This window comes from Hippocampus guttulatus, chromosome 4, assembly GCF_054856545.1.
Source record: "Hippocampus guttulatus isolate MCC_2025c chromosome 4, RoL_Hgut_1.0, whole genome shotgun sequence".
Taxonomy (NCBI): Eukaryota; Metazoa; Chordata; class Actinopteri; order Syngnathiformes; family Syngnathidae; genus Hippocampus; species Hippocampus guttulatus.
Window position 1 is genome coordinate 22,449,932 of NC_141264.1, and position 24,370 is coordinate 22,474,301.

Genomic DNA, 24,370 nt, shown 5'->3' on the forward strand with positions numbered 1-24,370 from the left:
ACATGCATGGCAGGCTGATTGGACGCTCTAAATTGTCCCTAGGTGTGAGTGTGGGCGTGAATGGTTGTTCGTCTCTGTGTGCCCTGCGATTGGCTGGCAACTGATTCAGGGTGTCCCCGCCTACTGCCCGAAGACGGCTGGGATAGGCTCCAGCACCCCCCGCGACCCTAGTGAGGATCAAGCGGTTCGGAAAATGGATGGATGGATGGATGCATCAAATAGCTAACACATGTTTACATGTGACTTGGTCCTCCATCTGTTTCTGGTGGTTTTGTGGTTTTTGTACTTGGTTTGTTGGAAGGAGATGTTGTCCTTGTTGTGTTGAAAGTGTATCTGTGGCTGTGGCCCTCACATAGTTGGCTTTCGAAAATTCACTGGAAAAAAAATCTCACCTGTTCCCGAAGTTTGCGATTATCTGTCATGTGACAAAAACATTTTTTGTGGCAAAATACTGTACATTGGGTAGTTTTTGTGTTGTGATGTCTGTTCAATTCAGACAATGATCGGTGAGGAGTGCCGTGCTTTGGATTTGAGATCAGATTGGACGCCAAGCTCAAAAAGACAGCAAGTCGGCCATTTTGTTTGGAACCGGCCATTTTAGGCTCAATTCCAAGGCCACTTCATTTCCGACTCGCACATGAGATTTTGCGATCAAACTTGAACCACGTTTACGACACAGACAACCCTGCGTGATTGTATCTTTTGGATGCTTCCCCGCTCCCTCATGCCCAGCAAAGTCACCACTGGGAGGCGGCCTGGCGGACCTTTCACAGGAGTATTACAGCACAGTCCGACGCGGCGATAAGCCTCCTGTTACGGCCTCTTGGGATGGGGTTCCATACGAAGGCGGACGGGGGCCGTGTATTCTCCCGTGGCTGCGGGGAAGAGCAGCATAATGGCCGAGACGCATCATCACGGCGGCAAGCTGAGAAGGCCTGACCTGTGACTGCGCTCCCGAGCTCATTCCCACACGCCTTCAGCACGCTGCATAATGACACTTTTTGTTAGACGAGAGAGAGAGAGTCAGAGAGGGAAAATAACTGACGGACTGAAAGAAATATTGTATGGGTTAGTAGCAGAGGGTTTTAAACAAGGTGTGGCTATCGATACCAAAGGAAACAACATGACTCAATTAATGCGACTAACAACAGCAACGCATGACGGCGACAACATTGAACTGACAAAGACTGAAAGAAAGCAGGCAGCGAAGTCCATACAAATTGACCGGACAACGAGGCAGACCAGCAAAACTACCGGAATCATTAGTCAGCTTGCCGGGTCCATACGCGGAGTTGCTGCTGACTAGCTTGCACCATGCTCAGTAGCCTGGACGCTTCCTTTCTGCTGTCAAAGTGCCGCTTCAAATTCGACCATTTCGTCGATGGTGTTTTGTCATTGCAAATTAGACACACCGCTGAACTTGTTCTCTCCACAAAGGCGAATCCTTCGTTCGGTCCATTCATCCTGAAGTGTACCATACTCGTCATCTTTTTTTCTTCTCGCCATTTTATTCGTCGAAGGATTAGCTTTGAGCTAATGATCGAGCAGGCTCATTCATAAGGGGACGTTTACCTGTTTCCCCAGCAACGGCCTACGTAGGCCAGTATCATCCAATTAAAATCGCTCCTGCCGCCAACTGCAGCCCTGAACAGAACGTGAGCAGTGACAAATCGATGGATGGATTAAACAAGCGATAATATTTTGTTTTATCTGCGAGCCAGATGCAATCATCAAAAGAGCCACATAAGGCTCCCGAGCCATAGGTTTCCGACCCCTGCTGTATATGTAACAGAATCCGGTAATTTTTCAAAATAAAACATTTCAGATTCTGAAATGAATAAACCGGAAGTATTGTAAGCTATTGATTCTTTCTGTGCGGCCTGGTACCAAATGACCCACGGACCGGTGCCGGTCCGCGGCCCGGGGGTTGGGTTGTAAATCACATTTATGGGAGGAGCGCACCACTATTTGGGAATCCCTCACAGCCTTTTCCAAATGTGTGTGTGTGCTTTTTTTTTTTTTTTAAATACCACTCAACACCTTCTCCCCAGAGCCCCTCATGAATCCAGAGTTGCCCCACCCTCTTCACTCCTGAATCATTATGTTGTCACAGTTTTGACTGCCATGTAACTAATGAGCCTACACGTAAAAAAGTCCAAAGTATTTTGGCCCGAAGTAAATGTCTGAATGGGGTGTGTTTGCGCACATTTGGAAAGAGATGCACATTAGTCAGGATATATGTACTTTATTCATATGGTATGTATGCTTGTTTACATTTATACAAAACAAAAAATACAGAATACAGTAGAGTTCTCACCCAGAGTAGCAGCTGGGCATTCATCATCACCCTAATAATAATTATCGTAATAATACTAACAATAATAGCAATATCTGCCTTTTTTTGTGGGCCCGCCAGACTTATTTTACCATCTGGACATTTTGATTGTCCCACTGTGTCATATATATATATTTTTTAAAAATGGCGTTCAGGACCAGTAAGAACAACATAATTCAGGAGGCGCCACCACCTTGTTTTCATTCATTCACAGCTTTCGTCAAGAGTCAACATGTGAGAAGGGGGAACGGGGGGGAACATTGCTCTGTCGCTGGGAGGCGAGAGAAAAAAAAAAAAGGCCGGAACTGTAGCAGTAGCATCTCGGGAACCGTACGGGATAAATGAGCTCCTTTTTTTTTGGTGACAAATGCACATTAAAAAGCAAGCAAAGGTGGATTACAAAGGTGTGCAAGGAATCCGTTCATTGACATTTTTGTCAACTGTGTGGAAGTAATTCATCATTAGCCCTCCTGTTATGCCGTGGGTCAAAATGACCCTTATTTAAGTTTACGACTCAACATTAGTATAAGACTTCTTGGTCTGGCCATGTTTGCCATCATTTTGTGTTTTATATTTTAACATGCATATGTAGAGGGTCAAAATGAACCATCCATCCATTCATCAAATGTGAAAAATAGGGTAAACGTTGTATTGACGGCTTGTTCTTTACTTCGTTCTTTCAAATTAAAAAAAACAGAAAAAAGATTGACCCAATTCAAGACTCAAAATGAAATCATTAAAAAAATTGGAGATGAAATTTCTCCTGCTGGCCTCGTTCTCGATTGTTAAGAAGATATGGTAGCTAATCATGCACTCGCTGGGGGTCAACTTGACCCATTTAAATTTTCTCAATTGTTCCATTTTTATCGCAGTTTAAATATGCAGGTTTTCGGTTAGCTCGTCTCTTCCGATGGCTAAACATGCAGGCTGTCTTGTTGACCCGCAAACATATTTGGTGTCGCAAAGAAACTAACATAACAAGAGGGTTAATCACAGTCATGCGGCAGAAAACAGGAGTTCAGAACATGATCGGCGTCTGCCCAATCAAACAAAAGGCACAAGGGGACTTCCGTTGAAAGTCACTCAAAGAGAACTTGATCCGTTTGTTTGCAGTGTGGATGATGTTGCCATCGGCAAGAAAGAAAAGTGATTGTGATGAAAAGGAATTGTCATAATATTTTAGAGACCCTAACTCCCATCATAAAACCCTGATTGAAACTGCAACTTGACCCTTTGACAATACCCGAGACGAACGTGAACGTTTTGAGTGAAATCATTATGATTAAAATGATTTGTCGTCAACTCAGTGTTTTGTGTATATATTTTCAAGGAAAACAAGTAGGTGGGTAATGACACTTTCAAATGATGGTTTGGTGACTTGGACAGCTTGAAACATATTTTTAAAAAATTCTATTTGAACATAAAATCTCATGCAGCAATTTGAAATGAGGTTTGTCATTTAGGTTTTTCTTTTTTAAATTAAATTTAACTGAACTCAAGTTAGGGACACCAATTAATATTTAACACGTGATTTTTTTTTATTGTTTTGTTAAAATGACCCACTTTTAAGCAAAATGTATATATTTTATTAAGTAACATTTTGAATATATTTTATGTTTAATTATGTTACATCAATTACATTTTGAGGCCAGTAATCGTCTACAAAAAAAAAAAAGTTGTGAATGTAGCATCTGTACAACGTGCACGTGTATTCCTGATGATGACTCCTGCTTGTAGCTTTAGCGCAGTTAGCTTTAGGCACATCAAAGACATGCGTAAAAGCGCAAGAAAGTGGACGGCTGGATGAAGACGTCTGCTTTTTGTTCGCCGCAAAGCAGCCTCCCCGAGTGGATGTTTTATAGAGTTAGCCTCCATGACGCTAATTGGCATAGCTTTTCGTTTGCTATGACGTGAATCAGATTTGATTTGAGACAGTAAGGACAAAAGAGAGGAGAGCACATGACTTTTTTTTTTTTTTTTACAGGCATGTCTTTAGGCTATGCTAGGCTAAAAGTGCTAATGAGCATTCATGGCTCTGTTTTGCACTCTTACGTCACCTTACTTAATTAGCATCGTAGCTAGCATGTGTTTGAATACAGTGGAACCACCAAAGCCGAGGCCGCAGTTCAGTGAGCATGAAAGGTCAAACAAAGAAAGAAAGAACCAGGAAGTGAAGATTCCAAGTTGGATGAGAGTTTAAAAAATGGGACAGCAGTACACTGACAGAAAAAAAAGTTGTGTTGAATTTACTCAATGTTATTTCATCAAGTAGCTGCACAAAATAAAATCTGGATCCAGATCCTTATGATCCATTTTTTGAAGTAGACGATAGATCTACTTCTGAAATGTATCTAAATCCCGATGATTATATTGTGTACGACTTGACAAAATAAAACCGTGTAAATAGAAGACAAGAAGTTTTTTGGGTTATTTTTTTCAGCATAGCAGCCACGCTCACGGTGCCACTTCAATGACAGCGAATAATGTCACTTAAAATGTTGATGAACAATTAGCAAAGCTTTAACAATGGCTACAGTCGAGATAATTGACATTATTTCCTATGGGAATTGTTTTTTTTTGTGTGTTTTTTTTAAACTATGAAAAGCCGTTGTCTTCTTTTTACACTTGTATGACGAGTAAGAAAGTTTTAACAAATAATAATCTAGACAAGATGATTTGCATGATTTCCTATGACGGATCATTTAAAAAGAACCCCCCCCCCCCCGATGGTTAACATGTCGTATAACAGTTAAAACATGTTTTTAGAAAATATTTATTTTATTGCATGATTATTTGCATTCTTGCCTTCAGACAAATGTGTTTTGAAGGTTCCACTGAATACGAGTGTGTTCCTTTTCTCGATGTAACGCTTACCATCTTTACTCAGCAGTTCACTAACTACTCCGACGAATGTGTGTCATGCAAATGTGCTCCTGGAGTGTAACAATAAATAAATGGAGTGCACGAGCCCCACCAGAAGACTAAAATGGAGATGATGGGCGAGGGTGAGGAAGAGTGCGGGATATCCAGTGAGTGGAGGTAGCAGGAGGGGGGGAAAAAACATAATCAGCATTGTCACAATCCGGCATTCTCTTCTTCTTTGCTTAAAGTTTGTGAGGATGCCATCAAGTCCAAGAGAAGAAATACTCGGGGGGGGCTTCTAAAAACGAACATCTTTTTTTTTTCTTTCTCTTATTGTTTTTCGTACTCCTCAATGAATGAACCCAGTCTTAAAGCGAAAAGGAAAAGCGTATCCATACAGTAGAAGGGTCGAGGGTGGTTGGTGAGAGCGGACGAAACGATGGTTGCTGGCGGGCGCCGCAGTAGAGGGAGGAAGCAGTTCTTTTGTTTGTTTTACCTCTGTGGTTACCCCCATATGGAATGTGGCTTTCATCACCTGGAGAGCCCCACACACACACAGACACACACACAAATGAAGTGAGGTCAAACGAGATGACCATAAATCTTTCAAAATTTGCACCGGTTGAAATAAGACTCCCACAAATCCCAGAAGGCTTTCCCTGGTTAATATAAGACGACACTAAATCTTTGTAAAAGTTGCGCCAATTAAAATTTGTCGACCATAAATGGCATAAAATTTACCCTGAATCAAATTAAGATGACCTTAAATCGAAAATTGCGGTAGTGCAAATAACCGGATCGATAAATAGCAGAAAGGTTGCGCCCATTAAATTAGATGACTGTAAATCCTTCTGAAATTCCACTAATTCAAATGCGGCGATCATACTGATTTAATTAAGACAACCATAAATCTTCCGAAAGCTCCACTGGTCAAAGCAAGAGTATTGCAAAAAAAGAAAAAGTTGGGCATGTTCAAATACTCAAATTTTTTTTGTGTGTGTGTAAAAAGGTCCTTTAAAATCAACCCAAAAACTCATGAATAATATTCATTGACAACAATTTAAAGCAAGTTATACATATATATATATTTTTAAGCATTTTAGTTTTTTTCTTTCATTCCATTCATAAATATTTTCCATTTAATTAGTTTTCGTTTACTTGAATGTTGACCCAAAAGTGAGAATATGCTAACAATGTAGAAAAATGTCTTACCGGCTGAAATAGTTCTACGGTTCATCACACAGTTTCAATCATGTTCAACTTGTTTCTGGAAGCCAAAGAAGAAGAAGAAGAAAAAAAACAAGGGCGTCAGATAGCAAGGGAAAAATAGAAGTCGGGATCTGCTTATTCTTGACAAACGAGAAAGAAAACGTTTACGTTTCTGTAATTTGGGACTCTAGCGGAGGTGCGTGCCCTTTTGTTCCCGTGAAGAGAACGCCTTCTCCGGGACTCAGCGGAAGATCTCGGCTGTTCCGTCGTGATCTGAGCTGCTTGGGGGGGGGGCAGGGAAATCGTTTTTAATACTTCCACCACACCTTCGGCAGAACTTCTACAAGCAGCTTGAAAGGCCGACACGCTGCTGCAGTAAATTCCAGGCAAAGATGAAAGCAACCGTAGGTGGCTAACTTACAGAAAAAAAAAAAGCATGACTCACCTTCCATACGAGCAGCAGGATGAGAGCCAGGAAGGGAATGAAGAGTAAAGACAGAAGACTTCGCTCCACAACCTGCGGAAGCAGACGCGCTTCTTGCTCTGCACGTTGACAACATCGACGACGTCAACAAATATCAGCGTTATCGTCGACGGCAAAATGGGCAACGACAAAAGGCAAACGCGAAAGAGCGACAAGGTGAAAAAGCATCAACGTGATCAACAACTACGGAAATATTCAATATTCAATAACGACAAGAAAATCACTCGTCATGGTATGAAGAAGTTGCGATGATGTAATTAATACAATAAAATCCCGCCCCCGCCCCCAAAAAAAACCCCTAACCCTAGCTCAAAACCCTAATTAGAAATGCATTTAAAACCCGACCCCAAGTTTGAAGAAAGAGGTATATTTTCATGTAATATTATTATTGTTATTATATGTAAAACTGCCGTGACCCTTAATTTCCCCTCATGGGAATCTTAAAACCCTGGCTTAAAAATGTGCATTGAAACCCAAAACCTGTCCCCAAAAAGCAAATTTTAAAACCCAACTCGCTTTTAAAACCTTAACCCAGCCTTAAAACACTCAACCCCCATGGACCCTGGCCTAAAACCTTCAGTTGAAACCCTAAAACTTCGAACCCCAACTCCAGTTTTGTTACCCTGCTTGAAAACACTAACCCTGAATTGAAAGCCCTATTTTTCACTTAAAACCCAACCTCTGCTTTTAAATCCTTCTCTGAGCCCCTAACCCTGCCTTGAAGCCCGACCTCTTGTTGAACAACCAAACCCAGGATTGAAACCCATATTTGAAAAGCTTAACCTTTATTTGAAACCACATTTTGAAACCCTAATACTGGCTCGAAACACGACGTTGAAAAGCAAATCTGGCTCAGAAGAAACCCTCATTTGAAAGGCTTAAAACCACGACCAATGATTGAAAACCCTAAATTGGAATTCTAACAAGGAACCCCAACCCTCGCTTGAAACACTACTTTGAAAACTGAAACCAAGCTTGAATCGAATTTGAAAGACCGAACGAAAACCCTCACCGAGGATTGAAATCTTACTTTGAAACCCCGATTGTCACTCAAACCCCGAATTCTAACCCTGGTAAACCTGTTTTAGCAAAAAGTGGTCCAGTAGTATTACAGAAATGAAGTCACCACTAAGTGCAAATGCTTTTCGTTCCAGGTAAAAACTAAGATCCATGCTTACGATTAAAGTCTTTCAAAGGATCTGTAAAATAATGATTTTTCCAAAATCTTGTTCTTGCCCTTTGTTTTTGGTTTTTTTTTTGGACGTAATCTTAGTCAGCTCTTTATTTATTTGATCACTTGTCTTTTAAACGTTTTAAATTCCTGTGTTTATAGATGGTTTTAAATGCATTTTAAATTCTGTGAAGCGCCTTGAGTTACCTTGTGTATGTAATGTGCCACATCAATCAAGCTGCTAGGCCGTGCCGAACAGATCATCAGTCATTAGTTTCCCAACAATATTTTCATGGGATGAAGAAATCCTCCTCCCCAATGTTTTGATTTTTCTTTACTTCAAAATGTCCAAAACCGATATTTATTTCTGTTTCAACTCACAAATCACGCAACGTGCTATTACAAACATTTTGCATGTGAAACGTTTCCATCACAGCTCTCCGGAGGTTTAAAACAGTTCCTGTGAGGTTGTGAGAAGCGACCGGGCGTTCTAGTCCACTGATGACTTTTTATACAAGTCTAGTTAATTCCATTCAATCGATCTCAAGTCATATGAAGAGTTCAAAGTTTTAAAAACAGAGCAGGCGGCAGCGAAGACGCAAGGCTTCGGGACAAACAGCCCGTCTCGGAGGAGGAATTTCAAGGCCAAGCGACGGCACCAAATGTTCTGTCAAAGTCTTTCACACACACACCAGCTGGACTGGTTTCGCAGCTCGGCGCTAATACGTCACCCGCGCACGCACGCACGCACACACACACACACACACACTTGAAAAAGGCAAACATGCATGCTTAACGTGGGAAGAACACAAGACTATGAGAGAGAGCACGTACCTGTTTGGCAGTCTGCGGATGCAGCACACTCTGAGATTTTACTGCTGGACGACGGCAAGCCTAAAACAAGCACAGAGGACAGACACGTTTCTTAGAGAGACAGTGTCATTAGATTGACAAAGGTACTTTCAGGTACGAGCTTCATCCGTTTCACACTTGCAATTCAACGGTGAATCATCTTTTCCTATTAAAATGAATGTAAATGCAATTGATCGGTTTCAGCCTCCCCCAGAAAATGACAAAAAAAAATTCAAATGTGTCTCTTAATAAGATTTTTTGGGCTTCAATTCAATGGACACTGTGCTTCTCCTTCTGGTGTGCACGCTTTGGTCACCGAGCACCGTATAATACAGACAAACGCGCATGAAGAAGAGTTTCACAGCTGACTCCATAACATTTATTGATAGTCGTCAATTCCCCCAGAAGATAAAGAATATATGCCAGTGAGTGTTGCAATGTTGTCTGTCAACATACAAATAAATATCTGTTGCTTAAAAGGCCGCAACAACGCCACACAGGTGGCATCCGTTAGCTCGTCTCTGGTGTTTGGTGTGGTTTGTCGGCATCGGTCCACAAACACACTGTGACGTTCCAACAATGCACAATGCATTCACCCAATAACAGATGCCAGAAGCGTCGCGTCGTTAGAACCGACAGCGGAAGTTGTTTCCCGCGTCGACACGTTGAACTTTTGCCAAACGTAAATAAAGCGCTAAACAGTCAGAATAGGCAAGAGAGGCTACACGCTATCTGTCGTTGTTTTGATTTTTATTAGACAGACAAATGAGAAGCACTGGCTGGTGATAGTGCTAAATGACAATGTGACATCCCACTTTATGTTTAGATTTTATACATATACACGACTGTGACGTGAATTATCTCTGACTGGACGCCTTCTACGAAATGAATTTATAGAGCGAGGTGGCCGAAGGTGTGTGACACATTTGTAGCGTTCGCGTTTTGACGCCGTGGTCCGAGCAAAATAGTTTTGTAGACGAGTGAAACATCAACATTTGATTTGGCGGAGACAAAAGTTCCCGTTCCCAAAATAACATTCCCACGCAGCTGAAACGCAGTCGTTCAGAGTTCAGCAAAAAATGCTCTGGAAAAATATGCCTTAAAAAGTCAAATCAAGGATGCTGATAGAAAAGTATCAACTGACGTCAGCGCTGTCAACAGCTCGTACATTAGCTTGCTTTTTTTTTGTGCGTGTCGATTTCATGACAGCAGTCGGACGATAACATGAAAGTGAAGGTAAAAAAAATTGTCATAATTTAAAAAAAAAAAAGTAAGGTTACAGAAATAGTTGTCAATTATGTGAAACATGATTTAAAAAATGGTAAGTTAAACTAATTTTATTGGGGAAAAAAAGTTGCAATGTTACAAAACATGCAGAGAAGAAGAAAACAACAATAAAGTTGTAAGCAAAGAAATTTTGCTACAAAAATTGTACTATACTACACTGTAGCTATACGAGAAGAAATATTTCGATAATAAAGTAAAATATAAAATGAATTGATATTAAGACCTAATATATCAAAGTAAAGTTACAATCTAACCGGAAAAAAAACGATGTTACAAAGATTAAGTTGCAATAATACAAAAGAGCTGGAAATTTACAGGACTCATATTACAGAGAACAAAATATATAGAAATATATATAACATTGAAAAAGTTGTAATCTTGCAAGAATAAAGTTCATATTACAGAAACTAATATGAAAATAAAGTCACAATGTAACAAGTATATATTTCACGTGCATAAAGTTTGAAAAAGCTGTTCATGTCACACGCGCTACGGCATCACAGTGAAGCAACGAAAATTCTCGTGCAGGCATATTTCAGAAAAATATGTTGCGAAAATAATGATGTAATTGTGTGACGATATTCATATTTGTAATAAAGATGTTATGTTCCAAAAACATTTGTAATGTTATGAAAAAGATGCAGTAATGAAAAAACAACTTACAAGAATAAAGTCATAATGTTACAAAAAATGTAGCTAGCTAGCTAGCTACATTATGACAGCTAGCTAGCTAGTATCTACCATCTGTGTGTATGCGTGTATATGTATGTGTGCGCGTGTGTGTGTGTGTATACAGTATATGTATATATATATATGTATATATATATATATATACAGTATATATATATTATATACAGAGAGAGAAAGAGAATAAATGGTCGTAATATGAGAACAATAAAACGGCCATGTAATGTTAAGAGAATAAAGTGTCAAGTTATGCCTAATTACATTACGGGGAAAACGTTATGTAACAAGAATAATGAGATATTATTGCACCACAGCAATGGTTCTTTTCCAAGCATCGATGAGGGTTCACAGACCTTTTAAATATTGTTCTGTTTGCGTGTAGGGCGTGGTGGGGCAGGGGGGAGGCTCGCAGTCGTCCGAGTCGTCCCTGTGCTGCGCGCTGGCCAGGAAGTCGGACACAAACTCAAAGTATTGCTCGGTGGGCCACCGCTCCTCACGGTAGTGGCACTCAAAGTCGTACATGACCGATTCCTGCAAAGAACAATCCGGTTAGCAAACTCAATACTGATATGATTGATTGTACATCTTAATACCGTAACCCATGGCCTCTATCAGTTGACCGTGCCTCCCTCAATAAAATATATCCCACATCATTTTCATTTCATTTCGTTGATAAGGATCTCCAATATTTTTGGCAGTCGCCATTGCTATTCTTCCCGGAGTCCACTCCCACCGTTATTATCCTGACACTGCAATACATGAGTTAAATACATATTTACAATTGTTTATCATCTATATACCGTATAGCGAACGGCTTTTCATTCATTATTTACGATAAATCAATTGACCATTTATTTAATGAGAGATGACTACACACCCCAATTTCAATGAGGTTGGGATATTGTGTAATATGTTAAATAAAAACAAAAATACAACATAATTAATGTTCATACTGAGAAACGTTTTAAAAAATATATATTTATTCATCTTGAATTTTAGGCCAGCAACATGCCCCCCCCCCCCTAATTGTCGAAGTGCTGTAGGTGTCATTTCCATTCTTGATTGACGTACAACTTCAGTTGCTCACTCGTCAGGCGTCTATTTTGTGCTCAATAATCCACCACAAATTTTTAACGGGAGATAGGTCTGGCCTGCAGGCAAGCCAGTCCTAGCCCCGCACTCTTTTACTATGAAGCCAAGGTGTTGTAACACGTCTAGAATGTGGTTTGGGATTGTCTTGCTGAAATAACAAAGGGCATCCCTGAAAAATAGATTGCAGCATATGTTGCTCCAAAACCTGTGCGCCCCCTTTCAGCATTCATAGCGCCTTCACAGATGTGCACGTTACCAATACTAACACAGCCCCATTCCATCACAGATGCTGGCTTTTGAACTTTGCGTCCATGACGGTCCAGATGGTTCTTTTCCTCTTTGGCTCAGAGGACACATCGTGCATTATTTTCATAATTTGAAATGTGGACTCCTCAAACCACAGCACACACATTTTAACATTTTATTTTCAGCTTGACGTTAGTCCACCTCAGATGAGCTCTGGCCCCGAGTAGCCGGCAGCATTTCTGGAGGTTACTGACATATGGCTTTTACTTTGCATGGTTTTGAAGAATTTTAAATCGCATTTGTAGATGTAGCGATGAACTTTGTGAACAGAAGATGGCTTTCTGAACGGAACTGAGCGCACGTAGCAATCTGCTTTCAACAATGACGCTGGTATTAACGCGGTGCCGCCCGAGGGCTTGCTTGTCACGGTCATTCAGTGTTGTTGTTCGGCTGCTTCTGTGCGACGATTTATCCGAATTCTGTAAATCTTTTGTTGATATTATAGACCGTAGATGATGAAATCCATGAATTCCTTGAAATCGAATGCTGAGAAAAAGTTGTTCTTTAACTGAGACGTCAAATGACTTGTGTTTGTAGTGTGTTCAATTGATTATAGGCCGAATAGGATTTACCAAGAATTGTTTTATGTATTTATTTGTTTATTTTCACAGCGATCCAACTTCATCAGAATTGGGGATTTGCAAAAATAAATCATGGACCACCCCCCCCCCCCCCCCCCCCCCCCCAAACAACAATTTGAATGAACAAGTCTTACCACAGAGCCCATGTTGAGCCGTAGCTCTTGGAGCATTTGTATAAATATGCTAATATCTTTTCTGTTCGACGAAATGTTGCCAAACTTGTGCGCTAAGTCTTGTAAACTCTCCTCCAGGTAGAAAACGTTGAGCTTTACCCAGCACATCCCACCCTGAAAAGACATGCAGAAACATACTAACAGTGACAAAAAAATCTTTTCAATGGATGGATGGATGATTTTTTTTCTTATAACTTTTCATTTCTCTTCCGAGCGTTAGTCTTTTTCAAGGTAACATCATAACTTTGCTTGCTCGTAACATCGCAGATTAACATTACAACTTCATTCCTGGAACATGACAATTTTGCGCGGCGTTTTGGGGTAATGCTGCGACTTTATCTTCTTAACACGAAAACTTATCGATGCAACCTTGCAACGTTTTTTTTCATGTTACTATTGTAAAAGCTCAACCTTCTCGAAATATTGTGAGTTTATTCTTGTAACATGACAGTTATTTTGTTCTTGTAACATGACCATTCATTTTCATATTTCAACCGTTTTCAAAAATGACCATTCTTGGGAATATTATGACTGAACTCTAAAAAATGTAATGCTGTCATTACAATATTTAATTGCATTATTTTCTGTTTTATAACATTAGGCCTCGAACCTTTTTGTGGAATATTCACGTAGCCTCTTTTTCCCTATCCTTTGCATATGATGTGATTTTTTTTTTTCGATACGCTTGCGGTGATGTTCCCATCACACACACGTATGACATTCGACACAAAGCTGCTCGCAAATGTTCCAAGATCACCAAGCGGTTTCACCGAGGGAAACGGAAAAACAAACAAACCAAAAAATCTTACCTCTTCTTTCGGAACGTAATGTACAGGAATTTTGTAGTCTTTGGGAATATTATGTTTCTGTGGAAGAAACAACAAGACACAAGCAATGTGAACGTTCAAATTCAAAAAGGGGAGCAGACATGAATGCCGAAGCAGATTACAAGGCTGTCAAGTAGGTTTATTTGAAGCAACCATTGTCAGGGCCTTTGTGCACCTAATTACTGTACTAATTGAGTCAAGGCTCGGTGACTTCTTAAAGGAACGGCGCGCAATAAGAGCCAGATGTTCTTTGTCAGCCATTTGTCCTCAAAGAGAGCGTCTCAAGCCGTTGTTCTCGCTGGCTCGTGGACAGCAGCTAATCCTTATGTTTTATTCGGCTTAAAAAGATGTCATGTTTTTTTTTGGGGTTTTTTTAATTTTATGCAGTGTATCGTGTTCTGAATCCTGATTGGCTAAGAGACCGTAGACTAATGTCTCATCGCTGTACAGCTTGCCAAATTCTCTCCATGACACAACCCACAATGGCGACAAAACGTTCTGTTCAGTTATTTCTCAAAACAAATGTCAGTTGTTTGTGAGAAAATGTTTTTGTTTTTGTTTTCAGGCTTGGGCCCCCCTGACCCCCCCCCCCCCAAAAGTTGTTTCTACAACCATAGAATTGTAATTTTACACCAAATATATATATATATATGGTGTAAAATTATTATATATTATATTATATATTATATATATATATATATATATATATATATATATATATAAATATATTGTATGAGGAAAAAGTCAAAACCTGGTCAAAGTTGTAATGGAGTTTTAAAATCACTAAAAGATGTTGAAATATATATTTTTTTAAAAAGCTATGTTACAATTAGCGTTAATTTTACAGGAATAATACTCTAATAATATACGTTCTCCCAAAAAGTTGTAACCAATTAAAATGAACTCACAATATTGTGGGAAAAGCTTTTGTAGTGTATTATGGGAAACAAAAAGCTAATTGCTCAAGGATAAAGTCTTAAAGTTTTAATGCGGGAACCAAAACAAGACATAATATTTATTAATGACAATTTTTTTTAATATTAATGTGGAATAGTCGTAGAACTTTAAAAAAGTTACATGACAAAAAAGGCCTTTACATCAAGTGACCACATTAAAAGTGTAACGTAGGGAAAAATTGGTGACAAGAGTAACATCGTTGTGCTGTGAATGTTTGGAATGCAAAATGTGACGGATTTAGCTGACGGAGCGACAACCTGGACTGCAAATGTTTAAAAGTGGGCTCGTAAAGAAAAGCAGGAGACCATTGTTTTTTGCTTTGGATGAAAGTAGCACTCGTTCTTACCAAAATCGAGAGTCTCGACACGTCATCTGTCACAGGGTTGACGTCAAATTTACTTGAATGGACCCCGAGCGTGATCAGCAGCAGTAAATGGACACAGACGCGTATCCGAATCTGACAGAGACACAAACCAACAGCAGTCGTGTCAGTATTTCAACTTGTCAGTCACATGAGCTGGGAGTCCATTCCGTTCCAATTTTCCAATTAGAGAGAAGGATGCTGTTCTAAGAACAGAAACAATCCAGGAAAATATGCAGCAGGTCTGACTTTGATGGTTAACACACACCCACACACGTATAAAGTAATTGTATAACAGCGGAGTCATAAGATTCTGAAAAATAAGGAGAATAATGTCATGCCCAAAAAAGTATGAAAAAACTTTGAAGTAATAAATAATATTTGAGGGAAACACAAGAAAATCAATACAGTCAAACCTCGTTTCAACGTCCCCCGTTTACGTCCCCCCCCCCCCGCCCCCTCGATACGGTTCCCATTTCAAAGTCACGTAATTCATTTTCAATTTGGCGATTTTGCTTACAAGTTCAAGTCAACTTTATTGTCAAATGTGCAACATACAGCACAGATGAAATTTCTTTCTCCTACCACAGGAGAGAGGAGCCGCTGCGGGTGCCTGCACCACCAAAACAGAACAGTTGACATAAAATGACAAAATAATATAACACAATATATTACGCAAGCAACACCTTGAGAACATAAACTTCATTATAACGATATAATAAAAATGTGCGATTCCCCTGCTTAGCAACGCTACAGCTCGACTCGTACATTGTTGTACTTCAGGAGGCACAGCGCACATGGTCTTAAAACATGTCTGCTACACAGAAGCAAATCTCTGTGAAAGCTGAAATTGTCTCTCACTTACGAAAGAGAGTCTCCCAGACGACGCTCAGCCGACACTACGAATTTACAAATTTCCACATCGTAGTTGGCGGCCATTTTATTGGAAATGCTTACAACAAGCTACCATTGCAACATACAGATCCGCTATGTCACACGAGGTACGTTGTATGGAGGTTCGACTGTCTGAAAAAGCGTCATGATGTCACAGTATGAGGATGATCAAAATATCAAGTATCAAAATCCAAAACAAATTGCTCGACAGTTTACGACCGCATGTTTGCAGAATCCACACAGGCCATTTATCAGGCTCACATCTTGTTTTGGCTGAACGACGGCGCATTGTTGTGCACCCGGGTGATACTCTTCTCAGACAACAATTAATATTTAGATCATGCGTAAAGTGCAACCCATTCCTCTCAGACATTTCAAAACCGCAATCCGATGTCAACAAACATGTCACAAGACATCCGTAGCTTTAAGCAAGACAAATTAAATATGACCTGTAAAATTCATACATGAACAATTGCTTTTAAAGCAAGCGTGCAGGGAAAGTGGTGTTGGACATTTCACTTCACACCTCCAGGATTGTGGAATTGCCCTTCATACAGGCATCGTCCTGCCTCTAGAAATTGTTCCGGTTGACTATCTTCCCCAATTCCATTTAAGAGGGAGAAGATCAGGGATTTATCCACCCGAGCTTTTCACGCAGAACTGATCAGGCATATGTATCACTTTTTTCTCTATTTAATTAAATGCAATACCAAAAGTATCCACTAGGGGGCGAAAAAGCTGTAAACAGGTTACGTTGAAACGAGGTTCGACTGTACTTGATTTTTTTTTTTTTAAATAAAATGCAATCGCTCAATGATCCACTCGGCTACGCTGTTTTCTGCAGAGGGGTTGAAGAAGTGGCAGTGAACAGCAGATCAAAGCGGATGATGGCAGTGCGCCTTCTCACAATGACGTGGTCTACATTTAATTCGCCTGAATGGAGAAATGTAATCAAAAGAAGTAATATGCGGAGCCACTTTGAGACTCATCATGATAAAAAATAGGATAAAGGAATCGCTGGTACTTGTGACAAAAGAGCGGTTCGATTTTACCCACTGCTGAGTGACAGTAAAAGTCAGCCACCTGATTGCTTACGAAAGAGCATCATCATCAAAGCCGGATCCCGACGGCGCCTGTGCTTAAAAAAAAATGCATGCCGAAAGCTGCGGAAGTTGACAGGCGACATGTGTTTCCCATAGTCTGATGAGGAATGCTATGGCAGAGAGGATTTGGGAACTGGCGGCAAATTTGGCTAGCCAGTCGAACACAAAGGCAAGTTGTTGACTTGCATTTTCTGTTGCAGTTGATGAGAGCACAGATGTTGACAGACGTTGCTCAATTGGCCTCATTTGTGGAATTAAAAGGGGCACTGAGGGTCATTGAGGAGTTTTTGGCGTTGAGAAAAGAAGAGAGGAGAGAGGAGGCAAAGAAAGAAGGGAGGGAAGGAAAAAGAGTGGAGGGGATGAAAAGATAGAAAGGAAGGATGGTTGAGGGGAAGACGGAAGGAACAGTTTACTTCAATATGACCCAACGGTCTTTTTTTAGCCTTTTTATTTGATTTCATTCACTTGGTATTTGTACAAACATTGTTGAACAGCTGTAAATGATTATCAGAAGCATGCAATGAAAATGTTGGCAGACAATAAAATAAGAGTTTGTTACGGTGCACAAAGTAAACTTACGGTAGGAAAATATTAAACTGTTGAGCCTGTAAAAAAAAGGAAACCAATTGTTTGGTCGTCATGAAGTGAAATGTAGTGAGTCAAAAGAGAGTTCATCCAAATGCACGATTATTCTTGAGAATTTTCAGTCGGGTACTCGAATGTTTGACAACTGCAGCCCATCATTCAACCTCAGCATGATTTTGTCATACACAAAATGCATTCCTGTTGCCAATCATGCTGGACTACGAGTATGAAATTGATCATGTAATCATTCGTTTCATGAAGTATCAGTAAAATAAAAAGTTGTAGAAGGAAAATAAGAGTACTTGGAGATTTCTTTTTTTTTTTTAACGGTAGTTTCTCTCAAATGTCACCAAGTTCAGACAGCAACCGCCGCTCATTCTGAAACTCTTAGCCTCCATCGAAGGTTTGAGAGGAGCAGAGCCAAGCGAAATGCTAATGCTAGCTAATGCTAATGCTAGCTAATGCTAATGCTAGCTAATGCTCATGCAGCAGTCAGGCTTAATCCCGTAGAAGGCAAAGCCAAAGCATGTGGGTTGAAAATTAGCCACACTCAATACTCAAACACTTTTCAAGAGTCCGATTTGTTTCGTTATTTTTTAATCAACGCCAAAAGTTGTGCTGTCAACACGTCCTTCGAAGTAAAATCCGCGAAGTAGCGACCAATAAACATATACAGGTAAAAAAAAAAAAAAATATATATATATATATATATACCTGTATATATATATACACACACACACACACACATATATATATATATATATATTTTTTTTTTTTTAAGTCCGCAAACAGTCCGTGAGAAGCTGCAAAAAAACAGCGAGTCACATAGAGCAACATATACGGTACTGTACTCCATGTACAGGTATATCGAAAAAAAATAATAATAAAAAAAAAAAAATACGCGATGCACTGAAGCTGTGATAAACAAACCACGAAATAGCGAGGGATCACTGTCCAGCACTTTTCATACTTCAAAAGCAACGGAGTACCTCACAAAACAGCTCTACTCAAAATTTTGTGTGCAGAAAAAGGTTTTCTTTGTTGTGTCAAATTCATAAAACGGCCACTTTTTTATACATGTTCCTCCACTTTTGCTTAAGAACTTTTTGTGATCCCTGCTGTCCACACAGGAGCCAATAATCCAACCCAGACCCTGAGAACCGCGAAACAGAACGGCTAACCACTCGTACGCCCTGAATGCCTTTTGCATTCATTTCTGTATTTCGACTTTTGAATAACTTCAGCGAGAACGCATTGTTACAACATTCCCTCAACAAGCGTCCAAGCAGCCTCACCCACCCACTCAGCAGGCGTCTTTCACATCAATCCAAGTGACACTAAAGAGCCAGCGGCTGTTTGGTCTCGTTCCAATTGGAAAGCATTTCCCGACCACCGGCGGTGGCGCCTCCCCGAGGGCTCTTAGCATCCTGTAGGTTGCGACGTCAAGCGAAAGCTATCGGAGACAGCGAGTAACCGAGCGCTCTGGCCTTTGTTCCGCACAAACGTGTTATCTTGATAAAAGCAATATTGTTGTATTGTCGTCTTCTTTACAAACAAATTGCCATCGCTGTATATAAAAACCCACACGTGAGGATTGTGTTAGGTTTACCAATGATGAAATTATAACAATGATTAAAACCAAACATTATTTTTATTGTAAACAAGATCAGCGATCCACAACCAGCGTGTCACGACACATTACTTCTCTGCGAGATATCATCATCAAGAATGTATGTAATTTCACTTAATTCGTCCATAAATCTTTTCATTGCTTCAAATAAATGTAATCACCCACCCGTGCTACAGACTTATCGTGACACGCGGAACAATTAAATGCTCTTCCATTAAAAATAATTAACCCGTCTATGGATTTTTGGTGACATTCGTGTTGGGTGGTATACCTTCACAGTTTTCGCATGTAAAATATGTGCCCTGACTCCATCAAGGCTGAGAAGCACTGAACCCGTAGTCAATGTTCACAAAAAGACGGCTAGACAGTGACTAGGCTGTATTTTCTTTTAACGCTTACAAAAAACATGTATATTGGGTTTTAAAAATATACCAAAAATAATAATAGAAGGGAAGTCAAGTCAACGAAATTATTTTCAGTAACATATTCTATGCAACCCCATTAGTCTAAACATGACATTCTGATTAATATTGCATTTGTGGAATATGAATGAATGTGTACCGGGGGCGGCCATTTTGACACTTGCTGTCTCCTGAGAATGACATCACAGTTGTTCAAGGCTCAGGTAATGACTAACCATGGCTCACCTGTTTTCTGGGTTTGCTTTCTGAACATTTGTGACATGACTTTTCTCCTTTAAGCGACTGACTGCCCCTAAACGGTGACATTTTGCCCCTGAAATTTGAGACAGTGCAACTTCACTTCTCATCTACTCACATCAGTGCAACGAGTACATTTGCGAATGAAAAACACTTTTCATTCCAAAATACGTTTTTGTTGCTGACAAAACTTCTGCTCCACGCTTCAGCCGCTTTATCTTTAATGAGGTGAAAATGAGCGGCATGAAGCGTACGTTCCAAGTCACTTTACAGTTCATTAGACTCTACACTGTTATCAGTGATCACATAAACACTGACGGTAATGTTGATTAAAGACTAAATTCTCGCCAACGTTAATAGAACACGTTAGCTTCAATTTTGCAGGGGCCAAACCATCTTTTTAGAAGTTGGCAGTGGAGTAAATTAACTTCAACTGCTGCTCTGCGTCGTAAAACTTTACTGGAAGTACAACGCAATGACAGCGAAGCGGAAGTAGCCAAAAAATGAAATTCCCAATAACGACACTAAACTCCCGCGCAAAAATCTTTGAAACATCGTTCTTGCCAACAATTGTATGGAAAGGAAGTGGAAAAACATTTGAACCGCTTTCTTTTTTTTTTTTTTAAACCGCCCAACTTTTTCTGCCTCTCACATTACAAACCACTGACGCTTATGTTTTCAGCAAAACAAGACATTTGTGGAGATCAGATGACAGGAAAATCATGGATCAACAATTTTGCTTATTTACTGACCTTTGCCAGTTGTTGCCAAAATTAGAGGGTCAAAATTTAAATGTCAAAATCCTCAAAATCACAATTCTGTTCAACAGCGAAAACTGTAATGCTTCATTACAAATGATGATGTATCGTATGGCGTTGTATTGTACTGTACCAAGTACACCAAGATGGCCGCTTGTGCGCCAGTGTGTTCGGCGACGCTCCTGCCATTTCGGGTTTTTTTACTTTTCGCAATGCTTGTTACCTCCCTAACAGCGTCTCGGTTGGTTTATGATCGCCGATCGTTGTTATTGATTCAACAACACGACGGAGATTCGGCCGCGTTTTGGCAAGACGGTGGTGAAAAGACGCTACCTCCGTTCTTGGCTAACCTGCCAATCTTCAATCAAAAAATCAATCGCTGCCCATCTTCAAAACCCTCCTCAAAACTCACTTGTATTCTTTGGCATTCGACTCAGCATGACTTAGATTTGGTCTTGGTTTTACTGTTTGGTGCTTTCTACCGCCTTTATTACCGATTTGTCTTACTGTTTATTGTGCATGTTAAATTGCTCCATGTACAGCACTTTGTATGCAGCGATGGCTGTTTGAAAGTGCTCTATAAATACTGTTGACTTGACTTGTACAATTCCCAAATGCAGTTTTTCATAACCGCGTTCAATAAATCTGTGCAAAGCATCACATTTTGAGGAGAAACTTCATTTCTTTGTACAAAAATAATGAGCAAGCTAGCCAACATACTGCAGGGAACAAACTCAGTTCCAGTAGTATCAGAAGAAAAAAAAGTGAGAGACAGGTTACAGGGTTGTCCCCCCCCCCCCCACCCCTTTACGGCACCTATCAGGATGCCCGTAACATTTGATCTGAAAGTGTTGACTTTTCACATCAAGATCAGAAGGTGACACACTAGGTCAACTATGTCAGAGATTGTTTTTCCAAGATGCACTGCAGGTGTTTATCTTAGGCGGTACCTGAGGTTGAACCGACGGACAGAAAAATCGTCCAACAATTCCCAAATGGATGTCGACAAGTTCAGCCCTGTCAGGGGATGTTCTTTTTGGATTGCCACACTGGTCTCGCTGCGACTTGTTGCAATTTGCATGGAAAGCGCTTAGGTCCACACTTTGCGTCGTTCACAACAGGAAGAACGGCGAGCGGCGGTCCCGTCCGAGGCGGCAGGAAGGACGCAAATAAAGCCGTAAAAAAACAAAAACAAAGAGCAGGCGGGATGTTACTCCATTCCGAATTGTTGTCCCAAGCGTTGTTTCAGGGATGTCTTGAAAGGGGAAATCCACGCTTCATGGCTAAAACTGCAAGTCTTGCTTCAATGTTTGGAAACCGTCCAAAACACGCGGAGGCTTCAAGAACAACGCTTATTTGGCTCCAACCTCCACTCGCAAAATCCACGTAAGCACCTTTCATATCGTCTGTCAAGACTGGTACAGACACGGACCGGGGAAGACGAGGATAATGCAGCAATTTTGAGTTTCTGGAGCAGAGGGGTGCGAAGGCTGTGTAAAATGTAATAGCGGTAAAAAGGCATCGGTTCAAACTTTCGCATCCTGTCACGGCGTTCTTTGTGAAAGCTACCGACAAAGAATGAAGGAACAAAAGCGACCTCGAAAGTTCCCCAGCGTTGGAAGTAGGATCAGAATAGTGGAAAATCGGAAACGGGGTGTAATATTTCACACCGGGCACATTCTGCATTTTCTGTGTCGCCGTTCAGTGGAATGGCTGGGAAGAAAGTGACTCAGCAAATTCCCCGTTTCTGAGGTCGGAGCCAAACCAGAGGTGCGACGGCGCTTGTGTGAAAGGAAAGAGTGGAAACCGGAAAGAGGGTGTTTCACGGTTTACTCTCGTGCCAATGTTATGCGTGAAAGGTACCGACACGGAATAGGTGGGGACGAAAGCACTTTAGTCTTCAAGGATTGTTTTTTTTTGTAAAAGGCCATTTAGAACCTCATGAAGATGAAATGCGCACCGGTTTTGTCAACATCACAGACAACTGAGCTCTTCGTGAACATAACATGCACGCTTTTTTTTAATCGGTGACTGTAAAATATCGCACGGGTCGCCTCCACCATGACACACAAGAGCGTTAAAATTGTGACATTTATGAGTTGCCTTCGTCCCTTCATTCTGTCGCCACCTTTCACAAAGAACAGCGACAGAGGAAGAAGCTGCACCCATTTTACATTTAAGAAAAATAAATGTTATGAAATCTGGGTCTGTTTAATCGAGCACGAAGCCGATACGCACGCAGGAAGCCATGACTTGTTTTGTTGTATGAAAGGCAACAGGTGAAGAGAAATGCGACGCAAAACCTGTGTGACAGAATTTGCAAATATATACAGTATATATAAAAGCGTTGATATGATTGTAGCCGATCACATAAATCTGACAACCCTGCATGTGTGCAACACTTGTCGCTCTCTCACGCTCTTCTCTCATGCAACGTTGGAAAAGTGAGGCAACTACGTAGTGTCTATAATTTCACAACAGGTGTTTGACCCATTAATGGACCAAAACATTTACTGTGGGCCCATATGCACGGCAACACATGAAGCATTTCCGGTGCAAATGTGTGCTGGCTTAAGCGTTTCCAAACATATGCAAGTGACGTGCTGTCGCGACCTCTGATTAGGGTTTGAATATTTTTGGATTCGTCTTTATTACATTTGTATTTTTCCCTGATTATTTTTCTTCTTATTTTCCCATTCAATTACTTTTTATTGTTTTTTTTAGAGCAGGATTCTTCATTTAGTTTTTATTAGTTTTAATATTAGCTTTAGTTTTCTTTTAATATATGGAAAATTTGTTAAACACAAAGGTCACAAAGTCGTGTGTAATCAAGTAAACGAAATTCTCAAGCGACTGTTTGACGTTGCTTCTTCTGTACGGGTCCAGGGAGATAAATGCATTTGAATTGAATTGAACCCTAAAAGTTCAGGAATGGGGGCGGCCCGGTAGTCCAGTGGTTAGCACGTCGGCTTCACGGTGCAGAGGTACCGGGTTCGATTCCAGCTCCGGCCTCCCTGTGTGGAGTTTGCATGTTCTCCCCGGGCCTGCGCGGGTTTTCTCCGGGTGCTCCGGTTTCCTCCCACATTCCAAAAACATGCGTGGCAGGTTGATTGGAAGCTCTAAATTCTCCCTAGGCGTGAGTGTGGGCGTGGATGGTTGTTCGTCTCTGTGTGCCCTGCGATTGGCTGGCAACTGATTCAGGGTGTCCCCCGCCTACTGCCCGAAGACGGCTGGGATAGGCTCCAGCACCCCCCGCGACCCTAATGAGGATCAAGCGGTTCGGAAAATGGATGGATGGATGGAAGTTCAGGAATCATATTAACTGGCAAAGACAAACCCTCAGGATTTTCATCCATCCATTTTTCAAACCGATTTTCTTCACTATTTTCACTTTCGTTATCGTTAGTTTCGGTTTGTTTTAGAAACCTAAGGTGTAGTTTCAATTAACTTTCTTCTTTCTTTTAATGCATTTTTATTTTAATGCACTTCAAAAAATGGGATTTCTATTTCAGGTGTTTGCCTAACCTGACACAATGAGAATCAGAATCATCTTTATT

General features: G+C 40.6%; 1 protein-coding gene across 2 annotated transcripts in view; it reads right to left on the reverse strand.

Moving 5' to 3' along the window:
* Positions 1-2,229: 2,229 nt before the first annotated feature.
* Positions 2,230-24,370, reverse strand: part of kitlga (kit ligand a) — a 39,894-nt gene continuing 17,753 nt past the window's right edge. Inside the window, exons 2-10 of one of the 2 annotated variants that reach the window (XM_086109281.1) lie at positions 15,170-15,280; positions 13,849-13,905; positions 13,001-13,153; positions 11,241-11,418; positions 8,896-8,955; positions 6,852-6,949; positions 6,575-6,684; positions 6,410-6,464; positions 2,230-5,732 (exon numbers count right to left, since the gene is read on the reverse strand). In XM_086109281.1, coding sequence (XP_085965407.1) covers positions 6,434-6,464; positions 6,575-6,684; positions 6,852-6,949; positions 8,896-8,955; positions 11,241-11,418; positions 13,001-13,153; positions 13,849-13,905; positions 15,170-15,280 — 798 coding nt within the window. In that variant the 3' untranslated portion in view covers positions 2,230-5,732; positions 6,410-6,433. Of the gene's footprint in view, positions 5,733-6,409; positions 6,465-6,574; positions 6,688-6,851; positions 6,950-8,895; positions 8,956-11,240; positions 11,419-13,000; positions 13,154-13,848; positions 13,906-15,169; positions 15,281-24,370 lie in introns of both variants that reach the window. The other variant, XM_086109280.1, reaches the window with a different exon arrangement.